Source organism: Artemia sp. Qi Xiang Cuo, chromosome 19 (genome assembly GCF_049724085.1).
Source record: "Artemia sp. Qi Xiang Cuo chromosome 19, ASM4972408v1, whole genome shotgun sequence".
NCBI lineage: Eukaryota > Metazoa > Arthropoda > Branchiopoda > Anostraca > Artemiidae > Artemia > Artemia sp. Qi Xiang Cuo.
In genome coordinates this window covers 33991328-34018985 of record NC_142812.1, presented here as the reverse complement: position 1 = coordinate 34018985, position 27658 = coordinate 33991328, and the positions used below count along the sequence as shown (strand labels likewise).

At 36.1% G+C, this 27658-nt stretch overlaps 1 protein-coding gene across 1 annotated transcript in view; it reads left to right on the top strand.

The window, feature by feature from the left end:
- LOC148940764 (uncharacterized) overlaps positions 1-27355 on the top strand; it is a 30392-nt gene extending 3037 nt beyond the window's left edge. The window contains exons 2-3 of the mRNA XM_089104944.1: positions 18138-18775; positions 26048-27355. Coding sequence (XP_088961070.1) covers positions 18138-18775; positions 26048-26355 — 946 coding nt within the window. The 3' untranslated portion in view covers positions 26356-27355. The remainder of the gene's footprint in view (positions 1-18137; positions 18776-26047) is intronic.
- Positions 27356-27658: the final 303 nt, after the last annotated feature.

The following is a 27658-nucleotide window of genomic DNA, read 5'->3' as shown; positions in this document are numbered from 1 at the left end:
TGATTGGAAATTGAAAGGGCTAGTGCCCTTTTAATAGTTGAAGGTGAATGGGGAGTAATTAACCCCCCTCTCATGCCCACCATTTCCCCAAACACATTCAATCAAAGTTTAGAGATAACGTTTTTGTTCAACATAGTTTAAGGTTCCGGAAATTATGTATTTGAGGATGACAAACCCCCCAGAGCCCCCAGGGCAAAGGTTGTAAGTTTTTATAGATAGTGTTGTCATAAAAACTTCAAAAGGGGCTCATTCAATTGGTAATTGAGAGGGCTAGTGCCCCTTTTAATAGTCAAAGGTGATTCGAGAGTAACTAACCCCCTGCTCATGCCCACCATTCCCCCAAACATATCCTATCAAAATTTCCAGATAGCCATTTTGTTCAACATAGTTGAAAATTCTGGAAATTAGGTCTTTCAGGATGACACCCCCCCCCCCGCCCGCAGGGCAAGGCTTGTAAGTTATGCCCTGGGGGCATATAAGGTTTCATTGAAAGCGTTGTTGTAGAAACTTCAAAAGGGCTCACTTGATTGGAAATGGAAAGGGATAGTGCCTTTTTTTATAGTTGAAAGTGATTGGAGAGCAACTAATGCCCCTCTCCTGCCCAACATTTCCCCAAACACATCCAATCAAAATTTTGAGATAGTAATTTTGTTTAATGTAGTTAAAATTTCTGGAAATTAGGTCTTTGAGGTGACAACCCCTGTCACAGCCGTCAGGGCAAGGGTTGTCATTTATACCTATGGGGCTTACACGATGTTTATAGAAAACGTTGTCTTAGAAACTCAAAAAAGGGCTCATTCGACTGAATACCGAATGCGGTGGTATCCGTTTGACTTGTTAAAAGTGATTGGAAGCCTTGACATTTTATAATAAAGATAGATGTGGGTACAACGTATTATTTATTTTTTTGTTGTTGTTTAGACCAGGGCACTTCATATCAAAGGAGTTGTCATAGGATCTTCGAAAAGGGCTCATTCAATTGAAAATAGAAAGGGCTGATGCTCTTTTTAATAGTCAAAAGTGATTAGAGGGCAACTAATCCCACGCCCCCCCTCCCATTTGCCCATTACGTTTAAAAAAACTAAATTTTGCCTTAAGATTAAATCAAAAAGCACAGTGTTAAAGCTAATTCCCAATAAGGCATCTCAGCAGTATACCAAGAACAACTGAGGGTATTATGTTCAAACTTTCGGGGCTACTTCTGCTATTAAAATTTAACCAAATCAGAATAGTGTAATTGAATCCAAGCTATCAAAGAAACTAAATAGATTTTTTTTTGCAAATGGTATCAAGTTTTCTATTTCAGATCAACTAGAGGAGGTATGGAACTAAATTAAACACTACTATTTGTGTCCAAATTTTTAAAAGGGTGTAATTTGTTAAAAATTGCTGAAGATTTTCTCCTGCATACAAATAGCAGGCCAAACTATAAAGTCTTAAGAAAAACGAAAAGATTTAAAGTATTATTTAATTTTTCCCTGAAAAGACTATGTCAATATAAAACGAACAGAAATTAATTAAAAACACTTTTTCCACAAAATAAGTTTTTCAAAGAAAAGTAAAGAACTCCATTGAAACCAAAAATGAGCAAAAATAAAATCAAATAATCTACCAAGCGTGAAACTACCACAAATCAGCATCAATAAATAAATGAAACCAAAACAAACAGAAATTACAACAAATAACCAAGTCAAACTCAAAACAAGCAGAAATTAACATGAGTTGGGCTGAAAACCCCTATGCCTTCCCAAGTCCAGAACATAATATGCAGTTTACTGAAAAAATACAAATGAATGTGCATTGTCAGTTTAATATACATATAATGATCTTTAGTAATCAAAATGTTAATATTATTTGATTTATTAAAGTTATAAAAGTAAAAACATTTAATTTTTTTCAGTAAAGTGCAAATTATGTTCTGGCCTTGGGAAGGCATAGGGGGTTTGAGCTCAACTCATGTTAGTTTCTGCTCCTTTTGAGTTTGACTCGATTATTTATTGTAATTTCTGTTCGTTTTGGGTTTCATTTATTTATTGATGCTGATTTGTGGCAGTTTCATGCTTGGTAGATTATTTAATTTTATTTTTGCTCATTTTTGGTTTAATGGAGTTCTTTACTTTTCTTTGAAAAACTTATTTTGTGGAAAAAGTTTTTTTAATTAATCACTCAAATCATCAGTGTAATCAAAGTCTAGGAGAGTTTTATTTTCCCATTTGATTCCATACTCTCCCATAGCATTTTTTGAGCTCTGTTAGACAAACTCAAAGGTTTAGACAAAACTAAAAACAAACACTTAAACAATAAAATTCTTACATTATAATAGGCTACACAGCATGTTTCTATCAATCACAAAGCCATATTTACTTCATTACTTCCATTGTTATACATGTTCAAAAAGCATTTTAAAATATTATTCGGTATCCAACAGACATGAAAATCTCGTACAATCAGATATAGGTCTAATGGTTTTAACAGGTAAAAGAACCCCTTCAAAAAAAAAAACATTAACAGACACAAAACAATAGACAACTGTATTTATTAGGGCTATATACAGGACCATCATGTCCTAGTATAGGACTGTGCTAGCCAAGTAGTCATTGTGCTGGACTTGCAATTCTTTATCTCTAAGGCCTGGGGTTTGAGCCCTAGTCTTGCTGATTATGTGGTTTAGAATGGGGGCCAGTAATGTGACTCCATAGGTTCTGTCAGAGTCAATCCAGCTCCAAATGGGTACCTAGAGCAATCTGGGAAAAACATGGAAAGAATTAGATTATTTCTCTCAACCATAAATTGATAACCATAAGGTGAAGAACCCCTTCAAAAAAAAAAAACATTAACAGACACAAAACAATAGACAACTGTATTTATTAGGGCTATATACAGGACCATCATGTCCTAGTATAGGACTGTGCTAGCCAAGTAGTCATTGTGCTGGACTTGCAATTCTTTATCTCTAAGGCCTGGGGTTTGAGCCCTAGTCTTGCTGATTATGTGGTTTAGAATGGGGGCCAGTAGTGTGACTCCATAGGTTCTGTCAGAGTCAATCCAGCTCCAAATGGGTACCTAGAGCAATCTGGGAAAAACATGGAAAGAATTAGATTATTTCCCCTCAACCATAAATTGCACTCCCAGCTGAAGGAAGAGAATCGGGTGACTATTACATGTTTTATGCAGATCATTATCAGCACACAAAAGAGTTTTAAGAAAAGAATGTACAGGACCATCATGGAGGGAGATGCATTTATATATGAAATGATTATCAGATTTAGAAAGAGCATAAAAACACATTGAGAAGTGTACTCACCATTTTTTTATGTCAGTAATAGAATCAGGTTCTTTTCTGGCAGTTCACCCCACTTCCCTGTTGTTCCCAGATATAGCCTAGCCCTAATAATATATTTATCTATTAATTGAAGCTGGATGATATTTAGTTTTGGCTGAGTAAATTACAGTAGATTATAGATAAAATATTATTTGAAACGATTTTAAAAATTGGATAACAACAGAAGGAAACAGGATATCTTATTAATAGAAACATTTAGTATGCTACTTTATTCAGTATGAATTTCATTTTTTTTCTTTTTTTTGCTGTATATGGGACCATCAGGAAAGGAGGATGCATTTTCAGCAAATAATCATAGGCAGTGCAATAGGACTGCCTAAGTAAAGAACAATGTTGGCTCAACGTATTATTTAATTTTTGGTTTGTTTAGACCAGGGCACTTTGTATCAAAGGAGTTGTTGCAGAAACTTTGAAAAGGGCTCATTCAATTGAAAATTGAAAGGGCTAATGCCCTTTTTAATATTCAAACATGATTGGAGGGTAACTAACCCCCCTCCCACACCCACCATTTCCCCAAACACACCCGATCGAAATTTCTGAGATAGCCATTTTGTTCAGCATAGTTGAAAGGTCTGGAAATTATTTCTTTGAAGATGACAACCACCCACAACCCTTAGGGCAAGGGTTGTAAGCTATGCCCTGGGGGCATTTAAGGTTTTTTATAGAAAGTATTGTTGTAGAAACTTCAAAAAGGGCTCATTTGATTGGAACTCGAGAGGGTTGGTGCTCTTTTTAACAATTGAAAGTAACTGGATGGCATAGGGCCCCCATGACCCTCATTTCCCCAAAAACTTCTGATCAAAATTTGATATAGCCATTTTGTTCAACGTAGTTGAAATGTCTGTTAATTTTGTTTTTGAGTGTGACAACTTCCTCCCCCCCACAGCCCTCCGGGCAAGGGTTGTAAGTTATGGCCTCGGGGCATAAGGTTTCTATAGAAAGCACTGTCATAGAAACTTCAAAAAGGGGTCATTCAATTGGAAATTGAGAGGACTAGTACACTTTTAAATAGTTGAAAGTGATCAGATTCAAATGTCTCCCATACCCCCTACACCCATCATTTCCCCAAACACCCCCAATCAAAATTTTGAGATATCCATTTTGTTCAACATGGTTGAAAGGTAAAAAAATTATGTCTTTGAGGGTGACAATCCCCCAGTCCTCAGGGCAAGGGTTGTAAGTTGTGCCCTGGGGGATATAAGGTTTTTATAGAAAGCGTGGTCGTATAAACTTCGAAGAAGGCTCATTAGGTTGGTAATCAGAAGCTCTAGTGCCCTTTTTAAGAGTCAGAGCAATCGGAGGACAGCCAATCCCCCCTCTCCCCCACACGCATGGTATTGTCCCAAAATATATCTAATATAAATTGAGATAGCCATTTTATCAACATAGTCCAAATATCATATAACGAGGCTTTTAGGGTTGAGAAAACCCCAGAGCCTGAGGGCAAGGGTTGTAAATTATGCCCTGGGTCCATTTAAAGTTTTTATGGAAGGTATGGTTGTATAGACTTTAGAGGAGGCTCATTTAGTTCAAAACTGGAAGTCCTAATTCCTTTTTAAGAGTCAAGAGTGATAGAAGGCAGCTAGCTCCCTCCTCCCCCCAGCTACCCATCGTTATCAAACAAATCTGATTAAAATTGTGAGATAACGATTTTGCTCTAAATAGTCTAAAGAACATATAACAATGCCTCTTGGGCTAACACACACACCCCCACCCCCAGTTTCCCAGGTATAGGATTGTAAGTTATGCCCTGGGGGCATATAAGGTTTTTATGCACTGGGCGGTCGTATAAACTTCAGATGGGGCTCATTTGATTTGAAATTGGAAGGTATAATGCTTTTTTTAAAAGTCAAATTGATTTTATAGTATCTAGCCCCCCCCCCCCCGCTCCATGCTCATCTTTTCCCTTAACACCTCCATCAAAATTTGGAGATAACAGTTTTGTTCATCATAGTTGAAGGGTCCAGAAATTATGTCTGTGAGGAAGACAACCCCCTACAGCTCTCAGGGCAAGGGTTGTACACTATGCTCCATGTGCGTATAAGGTTCTTATAGAAAGGGTGGTTGTATATGCTTTGGAGGGGACTCATTGAACTGGTAATCAGAAGTTCTATTGCTCTTTATAAAATTCAAAGTGATCAGAGCACAGCCCCCCCTCCCCACACATACACTAACATGTCATGTTTTCCTGAGATACATCCAATAGAAATTTTTAGACAGTCCTTTTATTCCAAATAGTCCAATTGATCATATAACAGGGCTTTTGGGGTTGATACAAACCGCCAGAGCCTGAGGGCGAGGGTTGTAAGTTATGTCCCTGGGCAATTTATTGTTCTTATGGAAGGGATGGTTGTATAAACTTTAGAGGTGGCTGGCTCATTTGGTTGAAATTGGAAGTTTTAGTACCCTTTTAAGAGTCAATAGTGATCGATGTCAACTAGAACCACCAACTCCCCCCCCACCCCAACTACCTCTGTTTTCACCAAACTGATTGAAATTACGTGATATCAATTTTGTTTTTTTTTATCTAGGGAGGGGGTGCAACCATGGGCGTAGGCAGCATCTTTTGTAGTGGGGGGCAGCCGCTTCTGTGATGGAGGGGGGAGGGATCTTACTAATACCTCCCGAGGTCCTTTGAATATAGCTCTTTAGAAACTAATAATTCTGTATTTCACTAAAACTCGGCCTTTAACATTTTCCATGTTCTACTTTTCCTGCAACAGTATAACATAACAGACCCACTATCCTACTTTCAATTTCCAGAAAACATAAACACCTTAAAAGCGATTTGACACAAACCACATTACGGTTAGATAACAGCTTCTTGTTCTAAGACTTCAATTCAAAAGTTTACAGTTGGGAAAAATTAAATATGAAAATTGGTATAGGGGAGACCGGCCCACGTTCAGCCAAAGCAAACAGTTTCAATATAAAAATCTATGGGGCTTCTGGTGGATTATAAACGCTCTGAAAGATGGTAGTGTATGTTTTTAAAATGTCTGATTTTAATTAATACTTTTACCAAAAATATCAGATTGGATCAGTTTTTATGGTGATTAACTCTGGGATTTTGTTCAATTTTGTCTGAAAGCCTATGCCTACTTACGAATACTAAAAAAACTCGTGGTGTAAACTCACATTGTGTTCTCTTTTCTCTTATTATATGCCTGTTTTTGGCAGCTTCCGAGACGTGCCATCTTCACCAGTTTGCTGTTAGTATTTTTTCATCCCGTGGGATAATGAACTCCCATGTTCGTCCACAATACCTAGGGTAAATTCGGCATGTCGTACCAAGGTGTCCAAAAGTGGCCATGCTTGTAAAAGCTGTGTAACCAACATATTTAAAGGTTGAAGGCAAGCTTAAAACCCAAAACGGTGTTATTTCTGGCGTTGTTGAATCCTTTCAGAACAGTAGGTGAACTGAAGTTCTATTTTTTCCTGTTAAATTTCGTTCAAGATAAAATTCTTAAAAGTAAAACAGAAGAGAAAAGAAAGAAAGGTGGCTGAGATACAAAAGAAAAGAAAATAGCAGTTTTTTCTGTCTTAGTCGACAAAAAGTCAGTCGGATTCTCTGGAAGTACCATGGGTGTCCCTAGAGGAACGCTGCAAGACTACATAAAAAAAAGTTGAGAAGCTGAATATCCCTCAAAAAAGTCTGGACCTGAATTTCTTTACACCCTGTTACAACACATGATAAATATTTACAGAGGAACAAGAAAAAAGACTAAAACTTACTTGAAAACGATAGCTGATATGCTTTTGACTGTATTCTCCTAGAAGCATGTAAATTTGCATGCACTTATGCCATTATTAAGAGCATAAAAACCGGATAACAGAACTGCAAAGGCAGTGGAGACAGTGGAGGAATTATAGGTAAAGATTGGTACCGTTGTTTTATGGATTGCCTTAAAACTCTATCAGTAAGAACGCCAATAAGTACAAGCCTATGACGGACAACTGCTGTCAACTGTCACAGTTTAGGAGCTTTCTTTAACAACCTGGATTGAGGCCTATATAAACACATGTTCAGACCACAAGACATCTGAAGTCTTCACGAATCAGGTCTGAAAAAATCCACAAGCCTGATAAAATCATTGCACAGCAAGGCCAGAAGTAAGTAGGGAAGGTCACGTCAGCAGAAAGAGGTCAGTTGACCACGATTTGTGCTGGTCTTAATGTGTTGGGAATACAGTCCTTCCTCTACTTATTTCCCCGCAAAAACAGTGTCCGGAAATTTTACTCAGGGGAGCTTTACCAGGTACCATTACGATCAGCTCAGAAAATACTTCTGGCTGGATGACTGCCTCTCATTCTTTGCTTTACTTGCAGCATTTTATCAATCAAACCCAAAAAATCAACAGGAAAAAAATATGAAAAAGTCAGAAGTGCTCACTGACACCCCCATGAAAGAATGCATTACTGCTAGGATAAAAGCTGTATCTGCCAAAAAGCCCTAATCCTGGAACGGAAGAAAGTCAGACAAGTGAAAAGACTAAAAATCAAAAGCGTGTCTCTTGCAACAAGAGTTACAGTTAGAGTGACGATTCTGACATCAATGATCCTGTATACAACAACTCTTCAGACCCCAGCATAGACATTGAAGAAAAGCCCCCTACCAGCAACTTCTAATTTGACACTGAGAAAGTCAAGGCTGGTGATTACATTCTGATTGAGCTGAAGAGCAAGAAAGGGAATTCTGTTCACAATATTATTATTATAATATTGCGCAGTAGCAACTGAAGAACTTAAGGTCCACTTTTGGAGGAGACTAGAGCAAGAGACTTTGCGCTAACTGACAAGATGGATAGTGTCTTAAAGACAGAAGTTGAAATAAAACTGCCACCACTGAAAGGTAGAACACCAAGATTAGCGGATCGGCTTACTTTTGGTGTTGATCAGTCAGTGTATAATTTGAAATTAATGCTCTTTAGTTTTTTTAAACCTTAATGAAATTCATTTTGTAGTTTTTTATGCTGACCATATTCTTTCTTAGCTTTATAGCCGAAAAACAAGCTTTAATGTTCCCCTGGTCACTTTTCTTTTTCTTTTGTCCGGTGGCCAAACGTAAGCCAGAGACGACCAAACCAGTGCTGGGGTGGCCCAGGTTTGGCACTCTTGACCACTTGGATAGAGAGGCATCCATGTGGAAAAATGGCGGAGTATTTCTTATTGTCTTTTTCAAGGATGGTATTGAATGAGTTATTTTTGCTTTGGCATGCTCAGCAACGTCTTATCGCTTGAATCAATCCATGGAGAATTAAACAAGTCAAAATCAGCCGATCGTGGGCCAGTCTCCTATCTATATATTGGACCGAAAATCAATATTGAAGATCAAAACGTAAATGTTGGTATCGCAAACAATATTTGGAAATTTCTGTTTATTTCCAGCTTATTTAACCATCTACCAGGTAACATCCAACAAAAAATTCCAACATACGAAAAGTTCTCGCTAATATCTATCGTAAATTTGAAGTTCTTCGGGGGGACAGCTGCCCTCCTCCCCCCCCCCCTTCCCTACGCCCATGGGTGCAACCCCCCCCCCAGAGCCCTGGGGTAAAGGCCTTAAGTTATGACCTGGGGACATGTAAGGTTCTTATGGAATGCATGTAAAGGTATGCATTACATTTACATGCACTAGAAAATTTATTATCTATAATAAGTAATACATTGTGCCAACAATGTTGGCACAATGTATTGTGCCAACATTGTTGGCATTCGATTGGAAATTGAAAGGGATAGTGCCGTTCTTAATAGTCGGAAGTGATTGGAGGGCAACTAACCCCCCTCTCATGCCCACCAATTCCCCAAACAGATTCAATAAAAATTTTTAGATAACCATTTTGTTCAACGTAGTTCCAAGTTCTGGAAATTAGGTCTTTGAGGATGACAACCCCCCCCCCCCACAGCCCTCTGGGCAAGGGTTGTAAGTTTTACCCTGGAGGCAAATAAGGTTCTTATATAAAGCGTTGTTGTAGAAACTTCAAAAAGGGCTCATGTGATTGGAAAATGAAAGGGCTAGTACCCTTGTCAATAGTCGAAAGTGATTAGAGGCCAACTAACCTCCCTCTCACGCCCACCATTTCCCTAAACACATCCAATCAAAATTTTGAGGTAGTCATTTTGTTCAATGTAGTTGAAAGGTCCGGAAATTATATCTTTGAGGATGACACTCCCCCACAGCCCTCAGGGCAAGGGTTGTAAGTTTTACCCTGGGGTCATGTAAAGATTTTATAGAAAGTACTATCGTAGAAACTTCAAAAAGGGCTCATTCGATTGGAAAATGAAATCGCTAGTGCCTTTGTTATTAGTCGGAAGTGATTGGAGGGCAACTAACCCCCTCTCATGCCCATCATTTCCCCGAACAAATTCAATCAAAATTTTGAGATAGCCATTTTCTTCAACGTAGTTGAAAGGTCCGGAAATTATGTGTTTGTGGGTGACAAACCGCTCACAGTCCTCAGGGCAAAGGTTGTAAGTTATGCCCTGGGGGGATATAAGGTTCTTATAGAAAGTGTTGTCGTAGAAACTTCAAAAAGGGCTCATTCAATTTGGAATTGAGAGGGCTAGTGCCTTTATTAATAGTTAAAAGCGATCGGAGGGTGAAGGCTCCCCGACGTGCATCATTTCCCCAAACACTTCTGATCAACATTTTGATATGTCCATTTTGTTGAACGTAGTTGAATGGTCCGGAAATTATGTGTTTGAGTATGACACCCCCAAAACCCCCAGGGCTAAGATTGTAAGTTATACCCTGGGGACATATAAGGCTTTTATAGAAAGGGTTGTCGTAAAAACTTCAAAAAGGGCTCATTTGGTTGAAAACGGAGAGGTCTATTGCCATTTTTAATCATCAAAAGAAATTGGAGGGAGAATCACCCCACCATTTAAAAATTCTTTCTAATGTTTTCACTTTTATAATTTTAAGAAATCAAAAATTAATTAAAATTTTAAGGAATAAATATCAGCATATGTATATTAAACTGACAATGCACATTCATTTGAATTTTTTTCCGTAAAGTACAAATTATATTCTTGCTTTTAGAAAGCATACGGGTTTTGAACCCTACTCGTATTAATTTCTGCTCGTTTTGAGTTTGACTGTTATTTATTTTACTTTCTGTTCGTTTTGGGTCTCATTTATTTATTGATACTGATATGTGGTAGTTGTATGCTTGGTAGATTAGTTGATTCTATTTCTGTTAATTTTTGGTTTAATGGAGTTCTTTACTTTTTTTTGAAAAACTTATTTTGTGGAAAAAGTTTTCTTTAATTAATATTTGAAAATATCATAGAATAAAGAATACAAGGGCACTACTTTTATTTGTTTAGAATGTTTTCTTCAGAAGTAGCCAACCACTATATGTTTATCAATCACTGCAATAACAAATGAATTGTATCATTTGATCTCTTTGTAAGCTCAAACATTTTGTCTTCTAGCCCATTTTCTAGCAATAAGATGAACATACCACTCAATGCACCCTTCTGTGTTCATTCCAGATATACTAATTGCTACAATCATAAGTTTAATTTTGAGCCCTTAAAAGGGCCCTAAGTGACACATTGTCCCTTTTTTAGCTTATAGAGCTAAGATAAAACACTTTGATTTCAAATCTAATGCTAAGTTGATAGTTCACAGTCTTATACTCCCCTTGAATGGATTTATTATAGTCAGATCTGGTAAACTTAAGAAGTTCTAAATCTTATATTACCTTAAATTAGACTTGCTAGCTATAGAGGAAGCCTGTATCTGCCAGTTTTAGTGATGCTAGTGAGCTGACTTGTCTGTGGGGCCCCAAATGGTGCACCATATTTTGTTGAACCATTCCTTGTCCACTGACAATGCTATTGTTGTCAGCCTATAGGCAGGGGCGTAGCTCCAGAATTTCCATTTGGGGGAGGGGCAAGAGGGGTCTATATTCAGATAGTCAAGGGGCATGGGCTATATAATATTTTTTTTCTGCAAATTGTTCGGGGGTAACTACCACCAGGCCTTGGCCTTGGCAACAGCTGCTTATATATGATGATTGAAATTCAGCTCATTGTCATCTACTACATCAAGTTCTCTTTTGGTACAGCTGTGGGAGGTATCTTTGCAGTATTCACCCCTACACTCCATATGGTACTTGGTGCAAGGGCTTTTCTTCCCAAGATGAATGGTCTTGCATTTGTATGCACTAGATTCCAGCTTCTAGGTGTTAGTTTATCGCGTAAATGCATAGAGGTCTGGCTGGGTTGACGGGATATTCTCTGCTGTGTATGCTCAACCTGTAAGTTTCGGATCATATACATACAGGCCTACTTGGGTAGGCCCCAAGACTGTGCCTTGGTGTTGACCATGCCAAGACTGTATATTTTCAACATTTAATAAATATTTTCACAAGTTCAGAGGTTATTTTAGCGTGCTAAATTGTATAGTAAAATTAAAATTACAAAATTACAAGTAAAATTACAATTCTTTCAAATATTGCTTGTTGTAAATAGAAGAACCTCTTGAAAAAATTCAAAAAGAAAAATCAATGCCTTTCTTATCTGTGCTGTCACAATTACACACCAGACCCCCTTGAAATAGCAAATCTTAGGCTGTATATGAAAGTTTACTGATTACGGGAGTTAGTAGGGCAAGGGTTGTAAGTTATGCCCTGGAGGAATGTAAGGTTTTTATAGAAAGAGTGGTCATATAAACGGAGGGGGCTGGTTGGATTGGTAATCAGACGCTCTAGTGCTCTTTTTAGAGTCAAAGTGATCGGAGTGCAGCTACCCCCTCCTCCATACACGTTGTATTGTCCCGAAATGCATCTAATAGAAATTTTGAGATAGCCATTCTATTCAGAATAGTCTAAATATCATATAACAAGAATTTTGGGGTTGAAACAGACCCCAGAAATTAGGGGCAAGGGTTGTAAATTATGCCCAGGGGGTATTCAAGGTTTTTGTGGAATGGATGGTTGTTTAAGTTTAGAAGAGGCTCATTTGGTTGAAAATTGAAAGTTCTAGATCCCTTTTAAGCGTCAAAAGTGATGGACGACAAAAGATTGCATTGTGTGGATACTATGGGTGCCATAACAAGAGTGGGCATTCCCTCCCAATCTCATTTGGACAAAATTCTACATATCTGTCCGCTTTTTACCTTTTTTGCGATTTCGTCTTTTAAAATCAGGTAAGAGCTTGAAACCCTGCTATTCAAATTTTGCAGAGTCATGTTAAGGACCGCCTTCTAAATCCGTTTGTATTCATCAAAAGATAACCGCCCCATTTTGCACAGTAAATCTCTTCTGCATAGCTAATTTTCGGCTTTCATACCTTCCAACCTTAATGTTTTTTTTTGAAAAGTTAAATACTTTTGATCGAATAGTTACTTTTTGACAGGATGTGATGGTTTGCTTAATATCTGCAATAATTACCGACCAGGTTTGTCTGGATACTATCGCTGCCTAATTACTTCCGAACAAGGCGGTTTTACCTTTCTTGAAGCTATTGTGAAACAGAGGCATACTTGGAATTAGATATGCAATTTGATTAATTCATTACTTGTATTCTTTTTTTTTCATTGTCCTCCCTTTGATTACTAATCAAGAAGAGAACTAATATGACGCGTTCTTTTATTACAATTTTCGAAACATTTCCTGGATGCTAAGTTTATATTCAGTTATATTCAGGTGATATTTTCTGAAAATGCTGAGAAGGATGTTGAACTGAATCAAAACACACTATTTGCATGTGCTTTGCCAAAAGGAAGTATCACCAATATCTCAGGAACAAATTAGAGTATTAAGTTGATAATTTCAGGACATATAGAGGTGGATGTTGAAGTAACGAAAAGAAACTATGTGAAACCTACTATTATAATTGCTACGAATACTATTTCTATTGAGGCTAAGGGTATTAAGGTTTTCAGGGAATGTTTAGTCTGGTACTCAAGATATGAGTATTGTCTGAAAGGGCACTGTACGTTTAGAGTGTACCTTTGCCAAACTATGGACGGAGAGTATAGCGTTGATCTCACTAAATCAATTTGAAACCTATTGGGTAGTTACCCCCAACGCTAGTGTTCTGTTAGACTTTCATCGTGAACACAAATCAAAGAATCGATGTTTTTAACTTGGATCCGTATCAAACAGCGAAGAATATAGAATTTTTTGATCCTCTTGGTCTACCATATGCATTCTACACGCCTCAGATTAAAAGATTTCCCACTTGAAAGAAGTGGAAAATCTATTGTTCAAAATCGGAAGCGAGGACAAGATTATCAACCAAAAGCTATGGTTTTCATGCATTTTACATTTTATTTTTCGATGTAGTGACTATACTTACAATGAATTTATCAACATTTCTATAGACAATCCTCGATTGAATGACTTCATAGTAGAAAATACCCTTTCCTACCTGTATAATATTAATTTCAGTGCCCTAAGAATAAAATATTTTAATAATGTATATAAATTTGTTTATTAATGAAACATATATATACAATAAAAAAATTCTTTGTCTTTTATCTTTTAGATTTTTTCTTCTTCGTCATTTAGGTGGCATTTTCCACAACATAATGTAACTTCATTTTTATTATATCTCTTTGTGAAGCCAATGATACTATTATGATTCATATTGTAAAATTCACATGTTTTAATTTACTTATTTAAAGTAATGTCACACACAGTATTCTCATATGAGGAATTTTATTTCTGTATCAGCCAAATAAAAATCACTAGGTTTATAATCATAATTACCATCCTCACAACGATGACATACAAACCATTCTCTCTTGTTGTTTTGACAGTTGAAACGTGTTCCAAATTCTTCTTCCCGAAACATTTTAAATCCACGACGATACCAATCCCTTAGAAATAAACTGAAATCACGTTTTGAGTTTTTTCCAATCATACCAAGGTAAACATTTTCCCATCGATCAAACTTATCATAGTGACAATTTGAATATAGGTATGCTCTAGGGTGAGAGTTGTAAATCACTTCAAGACAGGAATTACAGTCCTTAATTTGTACCGCATATCCTCTATGCAATTTACAGGGATTGCATAACCTACACCTTTCGTTATAGTCATCAACAGTAGTGCAGTTCTCAGATGACGACCAGCTGCCCAATTTATGTAAACAGAGTGGACATGCGTAGAACATTTTCTTCGCTTTTGAATCTCACATCACCAAATAGAAACTGAGTTGCAAACGATAGGAATGTTCTTTTTTATGTGTAGGGAGAGAGACATGGGCGCCCATAAGGGCTGAATGATGGTGTCATATATTTGTATTAATTTGAAAAACTTTCCACAGAATAAGTTTCAAAGAAAAGTGAAGAACTCTATTAAGCCAAAAATGGGCAGAAATAAAGTCAAATAATTTTCCAAGCGTAAACCTACCACAAATCACTATCAACAGTTAAATTAAACTCAAAATGAACAGAAATCATAATAAATAGCCGAGTCAACTCAAAAAGAGCAAAGATTAACATTAATAGGGCTGACAACCCCCATGCATTCTCAAGACCAGAACATAACTTAGGCTTTACTGAAAAAAATACTAATAAAAAAAATGACCATGGATCGTCAGTTTAATTTACCTATACTGATATTTATTCCTCAAAATAAAGAATGGGTAAAAAAAGTGAGCAAAAAAGTTTTTTACTTATTTAAGTAAAAATTAGTGAAAACATTTAAACATATTTTGTTTTCAGTAAAGCTCATAGTTTGTTTTGATTTAGTTCAACGTCCGCCTAAATATTTCTTATATTTAATTACTGAAGACATTGTTATATTCTCTTGGACTATTGGCTACAAAATGGCTGTCTCACAATTTCGATCGAATGTGTTTGGGGGAAAGATGATATCCGGGAGCGGGGGGGCTAGCTGCCCTCCGATAAATTTGACTACTAAAAACGGCTCTTCAACTTCCGATTTCCAATCCAATGAGCCCCCTCCGAAATTTGTACGACCACAGTTTCCATAAAAACCTTAAATGCCCTCGGGTCATAGCTTACAACCCTTGCCCTGAGGACTGTGAGGGGGCTCATCCTCAAAGACATAATTTCTGGACTTTTAAACTACGTCAAAAAAAACAATCTCGAAATGTTGACTGGAAGTGTTTGGGCGTAGGGGGGTGGTTGCCCTCCCATCACTTTTGACTATTAAAGAAGGTACTAGCCCTTTCAATTATCAACTGACTGAGCCCTTTTTGAAGTTTCTACGACAACAAATGGCCATCTTAAAATTTCTATCAGGTGTGTTTCTGGAAAATACGACTTGTGTGTGTGTGCGGGGGGGGGGGGGTATTTACCGGCTGATCATTTTGATTTTTAAAAAGAGCAATATAACTTCTGATTACCAATCCATTGAGCCCTCTTTGAAGTTTATACGAACACCATTTCTATAAAAAACCTAACATGACTTCGGGCATAACTTATAATCTCTGACCTGAAGGCTATATGGGGGGGGGGGGTATCCTCAAAGACAAAATTTCTGAGCCTTTCAACTACATTTAACAAAAAGGATATATCAAAAATTATGATTGAATGTGTTTGGGGAAATGATTGGTGTATGGAGAGGGGCTGTATGACCTCCAATCACTTTTGACTGTTAAAAAGGCCAGTAGAAATTCTGATTACGATTCAAATGAGCCCCCTTTGAGGTCTATACGACCACCCTTTCTTTAAAAAAAACCTTATATCCCCACAGGGCATAAGTTACAACCCTTGCCCTGAGGGTTGTGGGGGGGGGTTGTCATTCCCAAAGTCACAATTTCCGGACCTTAAAGCTAAATTGAACAAAATTGGCTATCTCAAAACTTTGATTGGATGTGTTTGGGGAAGAGATTGACATGGGGGCGGGGGAGCTGGTTCCCCTTCATGAGCTCTTTTGAAGTTCCTATGACATTTTTTTCTATAAGAAGTGCCCTGGTCTAAAAAGAACAAAATATTGTGCCCACATTGCTCTTTACTTAGGCTAGGGCTGCCTATGATATTTTGTCTTGAGATTTCAATTATACAGCACTGGAAGTGCCGATTAGATTAGGTAAGCCCCCCCCCCCATAAAATTCAGTCTATGGGCGCCCATGGAGAGGGAGGAGTAATCAAGTGACGTTAAAATCAATTATATCTGTTTAGACAGGATTTTTTAAATACTCGACTGTTCTCACGAAAAATAGTCTTAACTAAACATGGAAACTTGAATGTTTTTAGGTAGTGTTCAAGAGCAAATTCGTAATATAATTTTGTTTTGTTTCAATTAGTATGTAAATAAATCGAGTAAATGCGTTTGGCCCACAACTTAAAAGCCTCATACATTAATCCAAAGTTGGGGAATCATTTTCCGTGATATTGTCAAGCATTCTTTCAGAGAATATTTTCTTTTGCACTGACAGCCTCTAAAATTGATCATTTAGATTCAAACATTTTTCCAATGTCACAAGATTCCTCATGATTTTTTGTTTCTCAAATCCATCCTTTTTTTGTTCTTGACAATCCCACTACCGATTATAGAATAAACTAACAGAGCCAAGATTCTCTCTACTTTGTGCACACTCTCAACGCTTATTGGTTCCCTAGAGAGAGGAGTAAACGATCAACTAAAATATCTAACAAGAAATCAAAAATAATTACAAAATATTTTTTATTGTCAGAAATGTAGTAATAGAATAATTTACATTTCACTTTTTTTTCACGAGGCGAGTAAATCCGTTGTTCTCTATGTGCTTCATGATTGCATTCAATCCATGTTGTAGTCTGGTTGTGTACATTATATTCACATTTGCTGCGAAACATAATTGTTCTTCCAACTTAAAATTACTCAAAGATAAAACATATCTACCAAACATCTCATCCCACTGAAAAATTAGTCGACAATCCTTTCCAATCTCAACTGCTACATTGGGGGCTCTTGTCTTCATATCATCACTGTCAACTCCTTCAAGTTGCAATAGTGTAAAATATCTTGTTTTTAGATATTAGAATGTTTTTCGAACTTGAATCAATGTAAACTAATCAATTGTCTATGGGAACTGTGATACTAAGTAACTCTCCATCAAACTTTTATACCAATGATCAATTGATGATTGCCGGGTGGGTACCGTGCACCTGACTGCTTGTATCCAAAGGCCCATTTGACCAAGAAATAACAGCTGACAAGCGTTTCCTGGAAATATTTTTATCACTGGATGCTAAGATGAGGTTATGTGTCGTAGGAATGGTGGGAGTACATGGCGCTTAAAGTCATTGAGGGACCCCGGGGTAGGGCTGCGCTAAACCAATTGAGGAACTCCAGGGGTACATGGCGCTCAAACCAATTGAGGGACCCCGGGGATGGATTACGCTTAAACCAATTGAGGGAACCGGGGGGTACATGGTGCTTAAACCAATTGAGGGACCCCAGGGGTGCATGGTGATTAAACCACTTGAGGAACCCTGGGGCTGGGCTGCGTTTAAACCAATTGAGGGACCCCGGGGGGTACGTGGCGCTTAAACCAATTGAAGGACCCCGGGTTAGGGCTACGCTTAAACCAATCAAAGGACCCTGGGGGTGGGCTGCGCTTAAACCAATTGACTCCATACTACTTCTAAGCTCCATGAAATGCCATTGAACTGTTGAAAAACAGCACCTTTACGTCATACCCTGAAACAGAAGCTTGGCGTGCTCCTGATTCCAGACCACGAGGTAGTTTAGTATAGAAATTGAAAGTTTGATTGTTTGCACCTTATTTGATTTTTTTTCCTGCTAAAATAATATTTTATCATGACTGATTTTATTTTTAAATTTAAATGTTCTGCCAAAGTAATCTAATTTGTATTTTTTAGGAACCACGCAAAAATATCAATCATTAACTTAGATGAACTGAAAGCTCAGAGAGACGGTGTTGACTATAATTCAGAAGAAGGGTCTGGTACCCCAAGCGATACCAGTTTTGAATTAAGTGATCAATTTACAGATGAGGAAAATGACATAAATGCATCTCATTCTAAGCAAAAGAGAATCGAAAGACTTAATAGAAATATACCCCATTCTACCCCTAAGAAAATAGACAAAGATTATTTGTCAGGAACTAAAATTCATGAGCGTACAGTGAGCAACAACTATGGTTTGGTATTAGCTCCAAAACTAGATGTATTTGCAAGAAATGGAAATCCCTTGAAAGTTTGTCTGATCGGAGGTTCAAGGATAGATACTGATACTTTAACGGCGTGTGGGGCAAAACTTGTAAAACAAACAGATGATTACGACTTGATTTTAGCATCTAGGGATACAAATCAGGACAGAATTAAGGATGATATTTTCTCTGTCGATTATATTCATATGTGTGTCAGAAAGAAGAAATTGGTGGATGTCATACCATTTCGACTAAATAAAATTTCAAAATTCTACAACCCTGAAATTTTCGAGTCAATTGTTCAAGGGATCGCTGATCGAAGTTCCTTGCAGCCCAAAGACTCACCAGGTAATTAGTATTTATTTGCTAAATAATATATTGAAAATGTACTTGATTTTTATATAGGTTGCTCATTAGTGTATTTAAATAATTTCTTAGACCTCGCTGTCTTTCCAATTACACTTCAATATAAGCGAGAATAAAAACGGGATAAAACTTTTATGGCAGTCAAACTTGGAAAAAACAAAATAATATATATATATATATATATATATATATATATATATATATATATATATATATATATATATATATATATATATATATATATATATATATATATATATATATATATATATATATAATAATATATATTTATATAAAATATATTTTATAGCCATAATATAGAAAAATCAATGTTGCTGATAGATTACTATCGTTACATATCAAACAACTTGTCTACTTTATTAGTTCATTCGAGCAATCTCCATTTTTATTGTTGGTGTTTTTTCTTGATATTCTGACCAATAAAAATCATACTGTCCTACGCATATATAGCATTCAATCAAATGCAAATGAAACTCAAGCTGTTTAGTTTTTGAGAGGAGGGGGGACACCACTCTCATTTAAAAAGCTTCATTAGTCTTGTGATAATATTTATTATTTTGTGTTGTTGCTGATATGACAAATGAAAAAGACACAGCTCGAGATATAAACTGACTTTAGTAAAGTGGAAATGACGCTTGATTACTCATTTTAGCCTTTGTTCAAGATACAAGATTTTTAGATTCAAGATTCGTACTTACACACAATACACAAACACATATATCCAAACAGAGCCAACATCGATCTAAGCTTGAAACAAAGTCTACGTTTTATAAAAAAAAAACAATTCATTAATCACCTAAATCACAAAAATAATGAAAACAAAGAAAAAGTAAAACCCCCAAACATGGCAAATTGGGACAGTAAAAAGAACAAAAAGGAATAGGCTAAACCAGTGTGGCAAGATCACAACACTATGCTACAAAACATTCAAGTACAAGATAACCATGTCATCAGTAATAAATTATATGTTCTGTTATATTTTTTTTTTCTTTGAAAAGAGCGGTAATTTAGTCTGTTTTTGAATTCAATGTTTAGTTTAAGCTTATTTGCTATAAAAGTGGATTTGAAATCGAATCGACAATCTAGCTCTTTTACAATCCGTTTTTGTTTTAGGATCTGCATGTTTGATCTGATTATTCATATTAATTTCTATTGGTTTTATGCTCCGTTTTCTCATTGATACTAATTTTACTTATTTTAAGTGTTAATTATATGAAAAAAATTCAAATGAAAGTAAAGAGCGACATTCAAGCTTAAAATGAAGAGAAATTATCCAGTAAATAAGGGTTGGCTACCCTTCCTTAACTCCCCGCTCTTCACGCTTAAGTTTTATAGTATTATTCTAACAATATTTCCAAGTTCAACAAATGTAAATAAAGGGTACTTGCAAGTGTGTTTTTACTGATTGCCTAGTGGAACTTTTAAAGTGAAATTTTATTGCTTCACGCAAATGCACATTATTCAACTCTTCCATTTTTAGGTATAGTGAAGGCAAAAAGTTAAAATTTGGGGCCTACAAAATTTGTTTGCCTAGTGTCAGATGTCATATTTGAATACAGCTGATCCTAGAAGTATTTTGTTTTCATTAAGGTCCCCCTGGCATATCCAAGGTCTGCATATCTTGTAAGGTACAACCATAACAGAGAAAAAAAACTGAGGTCAGTTTTGATCATCACGAACCGATACAGCCAGAATTAGTTTCAATTTTTTGTCTGCATAGCAGTCCAACCCACCCAAGAAACTTATGAATGTCCTTTTCAAGCCGATTAGAGAGATGGAGTTTAAAATCCCACTTTTATGTGTCTTGAATCTTATAATCCTTAGATTTGGAATTGCCAAAAATATTTAAAGTCAAGTTCCTGGGTTGAGAAAAAGAATGAAGAGTCCTAACTGATCGAAAAACAGTTTCGGGACTATTTTTGGCGAAACATTTTTTTTTTACCTTTTTTTCTCTGAACAAGGGTTGCCTTGACCTAAAAGGTTACGAGTATATGGTATGTCTTTAAGCTATTAAGAAAAAACTGTGGGTCTCTTTTTGGACCACGATATTTAGGAGACAAAATATATTTTGGGACTTTTGTCCCTACCCCTAAACATAATTCATGAATTCTCCTTACCCTCTCTAAACACTCCTTGGAGTTTTAAATCGATCCGTACAATCATTTCCAAGATATAACATATTCTATTCTGCTATTTTCATATGTAAATAATTTTTCGATTACTCGAAGGGTTAATAGTGATAAAACGTTTAGGTGGATTGAAGATGAAGAGTTGTTGGCCCCCACATCTCTTCCTCTAATCACAAAATGTATGATCCCCTTGCCTCCTCCTCCCTAAACATTCTGGTAGTTTCAGCTCGATCTCCGCAAGTCGTTACCGAGATGTTTCCGATATGCTATTTACAGGCCAATGAGTCTTTGGGGGAATAGTAAAATGTAATATTGTATGTGTATTTCATGATGAATATATCTTATTTTAACGTGGGTGCAGGATTTCTTTTGATTTACAGCTGCCCTTTCCTGGTGTTTAAATTTTTTTCGTACCTAGTTTAGTTAGTTTGATTTTCAATATATTGGGAAAAGCAGTCGGTTTTTACTTTTCATTAACAAAACTTGCAGAAAAGGTAGCCTTTCCTCTTCTTCAAACTCTACTCTAGATTTAACCTAGACCAAAAGACACTATGTGCATCCAGGTTATCAAAAGGGCGTGTCTGCAATATCTTTTGATCGACTAAGAGTATTAACTTGGAGCTTTCAGGGTTATTTCTATTACTACTGCTATGATTGCAACGGCGACTACTTGTAACTGTAACTACTTACGATTACTTGTGACTGCGAATACTTGTGGTTACGAATGGGACTACTTGGGGCTGCAATTACTTTTGACTGTGACTACTTGAGACTACGTCAACTTATGACTGAGTCTGCGACTACTTGCTTCGACATATGACTGCAATGAACTGCAAATGCGAATACTTGTGACTACGACTACTACTGGTAGCAATCTGGTTGTGACTGCTACTACTAGTAGTACTATTAAACTAAATAAAAAGGGATTAAGTGGACCCGGCTTGTCAAAAGAGCTTTTCTACAATATCTCAAGAATGGCCAAGGTTATTAAGTTAAAAAATCCGGAGGATGTTGAACTAAATCAAAAGATTATTTGCATCCACGGGCTCTAAAGGGCGTATCAGAAATATCTCAGGAACTGCTAAGGTCAATAAGTTAATACTTTCAGAGAATGTTGTGGGAATGTAATACCAAATCAAAAGACACTAAGTTCATTCAGGTTGTCAAAAGGCCGTACCTGGGAGTTTCTATATTTATCTCAAGAGCGGCTGTGGGTATTAAGTTGAAAAATTTCAGAGAATTTTGAGTGGATATTGAACTTGAAGTGACTGTGTCCATCCCGGTTGTCAAAAAAGAGTGTCTACAATATCTCAGAAATGCTTTTTAAGTTCAAGTTCAAACTTTTAGGAAATTTCGATTCGGACATGAACTAAATAAAAAGACGCCATATGTATCCAGGTTGTCAAAATGGTATATCTGCAATATCTCAGGAACGGATAATTAAGATGGAACCTCCAGAAAATTTTGAGGGGGGATATTAAGTTTATTCCATTTTCATTCATATGTAATCTTTCGAACGTTTTCTAAGGACTTTTCTTTCGAGCATATTATCGAGAAATTGCTGTTGAATCACAAGCTCAAGATCGGTTCCATTTTCATTCATATGTAATCTTTCGAACTTTTTCCAAGGACTATTCTTTCGAGCATATTATCTAGAAATCGCTGTTGAATCAAAAGCTCAAGAACGGTTCCAAACCCTGATTTCTAATTGTACCAAATTTATTTAAAATTAAAATTTAGCTGAAAACGAGAAAAAATGGAGAAACATTGATAATATTAACCACTAAAAAAACTTTGACAGTCAAAAACAAACAGAAATAAATAAAAAAAAAACTTCCCCAAAAAACGTTTTTCAAGGAAAATTAAAGAGCTGTATTAAAGCTTAAGGCTATCAGTGACCAAAAATCATAGGCAGCGCTGTCTAAGTAAAGGGCAATGTTGGCACAATATATGATTTATTTGTTATTTTTTTACCAAGGCACTTCGTATAGAAGGAGTTGTCATAAAAACTTCGGAAGGAGCTCATTCGATTGTAAATTGAAACCTCTAGTGCCGTTTTTAAGAGTCAAAAGTGATCGGAGGCAACATGCCCCCTCCCAGGCTCATCAATTCCCCAAACACATCGAATCAAAATTTTGAGATAGCCATTTTGTTCAGCATAGTTAAAGGTCCAGTAACTATGTCTTTTGGGATGTCCCCCCCACAGCCCTCGGAGCAAGGGCTGCAAGTTACGCAATTCGCTCATTGTTTAAATATAGTATTTGTTATTAAGAAAGATATTCAGGCATTCAGGTGCAACATTTCAGAGACTTTTGAGGGGAGTGTTAAACTCAATCCAAACACGTTATATGCATACGGCTTGTTAAGAGGGAACTTCCAGGAAATGATAAGAGGAAGGATCATTTGACCAAAAAGGCAATACTTACACGCTACTATTACTAATACCATTACTACAACTACTGCTTTAGCAAATACAACCAAGGCTGAGGGTATTGAAGTGAAAAGTTGAGAAAATGTTGAGGGGAAAGTTGCACTAAATCAAAACATACTATGTGCATACAGATTGTCCAAAGGATGTCTCAGTAATATCTTTGGAACGACTTACCTCATCAATCTTAAACTTCCAGGGTATCATGAAGGGGATATTCAACAGGCAAAGCGGCAACATGTACATACTACTACTGCTATTATACTGCTTCTACTATTCTTGCTGTTACTACTAATACAACACTACTACTGCTCCTGCTACTACCAATAGTTCATTGATACTAGTAATTTTAATAATAAGGGTGTGAAAGGGAAAATTTGAGAGAATATAAAGGGGAAATTTGAACTAAATCAAGCGTATATAGATTGTCGAAAGGGCGTATCTCAGTAATGGACAAGGTATTAAGTTGGAACTTTCAGGCAATGCTTCTGTGGCATGTACTACCAAGGCTGAGAATATTGAAGTCAATATTTGACGAAATGTTGAGGGAAAAGTTGAACCAAATCAAAACATACTATGTGCATACAGATTGTCAAAAGAGTGTATCAGCAATGTCTTTGGAACGGCTTATCATATCAAGATGAAACTTAAAGGGTATCATGGGGGGATATTCAACTTGGCCAAAAGGCAACATCCGTGTACTACTACTGCTATTAATACTACTGCTAATACTGTTACTATTACTACTAATACAACACTACTATTGCTCCTACTACTACCACTATTACTATGATACTAGTACTATTAAGGCTAAGGGTGTGAAGGTGAAATCTATGTGCATGCAGATTGTCAAAAGGGTGTATCTCAGGAATGGATTAGGGAATTAAGGTGGAACTTTCAGGGAATGCTTAAAAGGGAAGATCAATTGACCGAAAGGCATTATGCGCACGCTACTACAAATACTACTACCATTGCTACTTTAGTACTACTCCAACTACTACTTCCAGTGCAACTACTACTAACGCTAAGAGTAATAAGACGAAAATTACAGGAAGTGTTGAGGGGGAAGCTGAGCTACATTAATAAACATTATGAATATACAGGTTATCAAAAGAGTATATCAGCAATAGCATGGCAATGCTACTAGTGATATTGATGCTACTAGTCCTTGTGCCATTTCTGTTAATACCACTACTAGTCCTACAACTATTACTACTAGTACTCCTACTCTTACTACTGTGACTACTATTAGGCCTACAACTATGGTTAAGTGTATGGAGGTGATGTTTTCAGGGAATATTTAGGGGGAGGCGTTGCTCCCACTGTCTTAAGGAAATACTTTTTTTGTATTTCCATTTTCTTTTAGTCGCCCCTCCCCTTCCCCTTACATCTGTATGGATGGGTGGCAATGTATTCATCTTCTAACTCGTTTTTGAAAAATTATCAGATATGCCCTTACGTTTTCAGCACGAAGAAATAATCTTACACAATTAGACAACATAATAAATATCTTAATTGTACCTATTAAGTGTCTGAAGAGTAGGAGGCTAGAACTAAGTTAGTTCAAAGCAAGAAATTTGTAAGGATAGTACATAATAAACATATATTATTGTTATATAGGCTACTATACTTTGCTATGAGTGTTATAATCATGTGCTATTATTTTGTGTGATTTTCCATTTTTTTGCCATGGCCCAAAGCGGCTTTTATTGCAATAAATATCTATCTATCTATCTATCTATAATGCAACAATACTTACCAAATTGTCTATTTTTCTAACTAAGGTAAAAAAAAAAAAATCTTAGATAAAATTGTCTTTCCACTTCCCAATAAATGTAGGCTACGGATTTCTTTTTGAAAAAGATTTTCTTTATCACACTGTGAAGTACCGCAACCGATTTGCACTGTAGATTTGTTCTTGAAAATTTCACAAAAATTCCGACATGTAGAGCCCAACTTAGGCAATTCAAATTAGGCAATTTGTTTTTCAACTGTTTCTTGAATTTTCTCAGATTTAACTGTCAGACTGAACTGACCGAAAGAAAATTAATGAAAAGCAAGCTCTTTGTGCGATATAATATTAGCAAATGAGTTAAGAAAAAGGGGCTTACAATTTTGCGCCTTTGAGTAAAAGTGCTTTCTTTATTGTTGGGAGAAACAGAAATGTAGCAAAGCCTGTTGGGGTAAATTAAAACCAAAAACTTTTTTTTATGAATTTTTGAAAAGAAGAAACATAAATGCTATAGAATAGGCATGGGTAAACAACCTGATTTTGTTCAGTTTTGTCTTTTTCTAAAAAGATGAACATTAGTAAAACGTGTATACAATAGATGTGCTGTTTCTGTTTTTTAAGAAAACAACACAAGGGTTAATAAAGCCCAAACAGTGCCAATGATTATCCTAGATACCATCTTGAATAGACAGCACACTATTCAATTAATATTTATGCTATCATCGTTGTACACGGCCAAATATTTCCGACTTGTGTGATTTTTACCTGGCCATGAGGATTCTACAAAAACATGCAGGCCTATTCTAACCAATATAGTTTAAACATTTTTCTTTTGAATTCTGTTCATCTTTCATAGTAATTCTTTTACAAACGTTAAGGGGTATATCCCCCATCTATGAAAATGCCTTTTTATAAATAGCCTATATTATTATTCTTTTTTCCAGTTCCACAACCAGTATTTTCAGACACGATGAGCACATCCAGCTATAGCAAAAGAAGTCGATTACCATACAGATATAATGAACAGAAGAAAATAGTTGAATATATAATAAGGAACAAACTTTATAACGAGGTGAAAGGAACTTTGATTTGGAAAGAAATGGAGCAAGAAGAAAACTTGTTATCAAACAGAACCTGGCAGTCTATGAAAGAAAATTTTCTCAAAAAGATATATCCAAATATCAACGCTTTTGGCTTAATTCAGTCAGAAATCTCAAATTTTAGAAGGGGATTTGCCAAAAGCTACTATTAAATTGCCTTGCATTGCGTGATTATAAGTACTGAAATATCATATTTTATGCAGATATGCCTAACGTAGTTGCAAAATCAAGAAAAATTCTTTGATATAATAAATCATATAGTTTTTTCGCTTTGCCCATCTCATAACCATGTTCACAATTGTAATTTACTGTTAAAACCATTTGTGCTCTTTTAGAAGAAGCCAATAATCACAAAAATATTTTAATTGTAAAATAAAAAGATGACAATTTGTGCAAAGGTAATGTTTGTGTACAAGAAAATTTATGTTAATTAAAAGGGAATCACAAAAATAAAACCATATTCTTGGTTATTTTTTTAGTTTCACTTGGATATTTGATTTTTTATCAACCTCATAGCCTTCTTCCGTTAAACATTTGTAAAAAAAAAAAGGATAGATGAAAAAAGGATTCGAACAATCAGAAGAAGTTCTGTGTTCGATTGAGAAAGCGAGAATCATTTTGTTTTTATAATCGCGCTGTTTGAAGTTAAAGTCGATAATGAAAATTTTATAACCAGTGGTAATGAGAAGAATTGATTCAAATAAACCTGGTTGACAACACTCAGTAAACCTATTCCTTTACAGTTAAAACATTATTCTCTTCCTTGTTGTTAATCTTCAGGCTTCGTGGATGTATAACAAGTATTTTTATAGGGAACCTTTTTTTCCAATCGGTACCAAATATTATTCGTAAGGCTGCGCTCAAGATTGTTTTTTCTTGGCTACGGAACATTCATGAATTATGTAACCTTCGCCTTATGCAAAAAGTCTATTTCCCTTTCTAACAGATTTGTCCTCCTACTCCCCACTACTGGATACAGCCAAATTATTCATGTTCGAAGAAAAAATTTGTCGCATGTTTATCCAGTAAACTTAATCTGCACTGAGTTAAACTGATGGTACATCATTATCATAGTGTCAAGTGATTATTAGAGTGTTTATTCCTTTATTATTTCTTGTCTTTACAGATTAATAAACACCAAGTTACTTCTGATCTGATTAAGAATGATCGTCTTACTGGTAGGACCCTGATTGTGAAGAAGGAGTTCTCCTTCTCGTATTTTGTAGATGGATTTTTGCTGGCTCTGGCGGAATTTTTTCTCGCACACTAGTTCAAAGTATTTCTACGTGATCCCCTTCCTCTGCCCCGCAGTAATTCATTCAATATTTAAACCGTAAAATATAAAGTATAACATAAATTTACTATTTTCATGTCGCATTATCAATATAACTTAAGGATTGTTTTCACTTTCTAAAGGTAAAAAAGCAGGGTCATATTTTTGTTTCTTTGCTTTTT